The following is a 906-nucleotide window of genomic DNA, read 5'->3' on the forward strand; positions in this document are numbered from 1 at the left end:
ACAATATTGATTAACACAGTATAAAAATCTATCACCATATTCAATGACTACATGAAGACATAATATGGCATATTGTTAATAAGACCTCAGAAAACAGACAAGATTTACACCTCACTGTGACATAGTCCATAGTCCTTAAATATTAGACTGAACAGACACAGTAACTTGTCTAGTACATTTACTCTTTCTTTTATATACTACTAAAAAACAAACAAACAAATAGGTGTAAAAAATATTCATTCACATGCCATCATCACAAGATATACCGAAGATGTTAAATACTGATTAAAATAAAAGTGTTTGTGTCAATCGCACAGCCTTTCTTATCTAATTGAAAGTCTGTCGGCACGACACAAATTGCTCTTAGCTCATGTGTGTTTTGACAGCAATACCTTCCTGATGCCATTTTTTAATGAGCTCAATTTCATGCAAAATTTCAAACAACTCAATTCAAACAATACAAAATTTTAAAGATGAGCTTTTAAAACTACTTTCACTATAATGGTTGTCTGGGTTACTTACGTCTCATAAGTCCCATAAAACAGGACTGGATACTTTTTTAATGGTTTGCCAGAAGGATCTTCTTCATAGGGTTCAACCTGCGGGAAAAATAATAATAAATCAGTACACTCTATAATCTGAATTCACAAATTAAACCTACATTTTCAGTACATATTAATCTTCCCTTAATACAATAATAAATAAATGGCTAATATAAATATAATTTCATTATCAATTTTGGTAATCATTCAGAACAGGACAGTGAAAATAAAGCAAAACTAATGCATTGGTCACACTTTATCCAAAAAAACATTACTATATGTTACGTATAAATAAATAACAGTTCAAACTAATGGAAAGTCCCTAATTGATTATTATATGTAGTCCATGAATCTGTGCTTACTG

General features: G+C 30.1%; 1 protein-coding gene across 1 annotated transcript in view; it reads right to left on the reverse strand.

The window, feature by feature from the left end:
• Nucleotides 1-906, reverse strand: part of LOC119589329 (hepatoma-derived growth factor-related protein 2-like) — a 32,491-nt gene that overhangs the window by 27,901 nt on the left and 3,684 nt on the right. Inside the window, exon 2 of the mRNA XM_037937948.1 lies at nucleotides 523-599. Coding sequence (XP_037793876.1) covers nucleotides 523-599 — 77 coding nt within the window. The remainder of the gene's footprint in view (nucleotides 1-522; nucleotides 600-906) is intronic.

Source organism: Penaeus monodon, chromosome 25 (assembly GCF_015228065.2).
Source record: "Penaeus monodon isolate SGIC_2016 chromosome 25, NSTDA_Pmon_1, whole genome shotgun sequence".
Lineage (NCBI taxonomy): Eukaryota > Metazoa > Arthropoda > Malacostraca > Decapoda > Penaeidae > Penaeus > Penaeus monodon.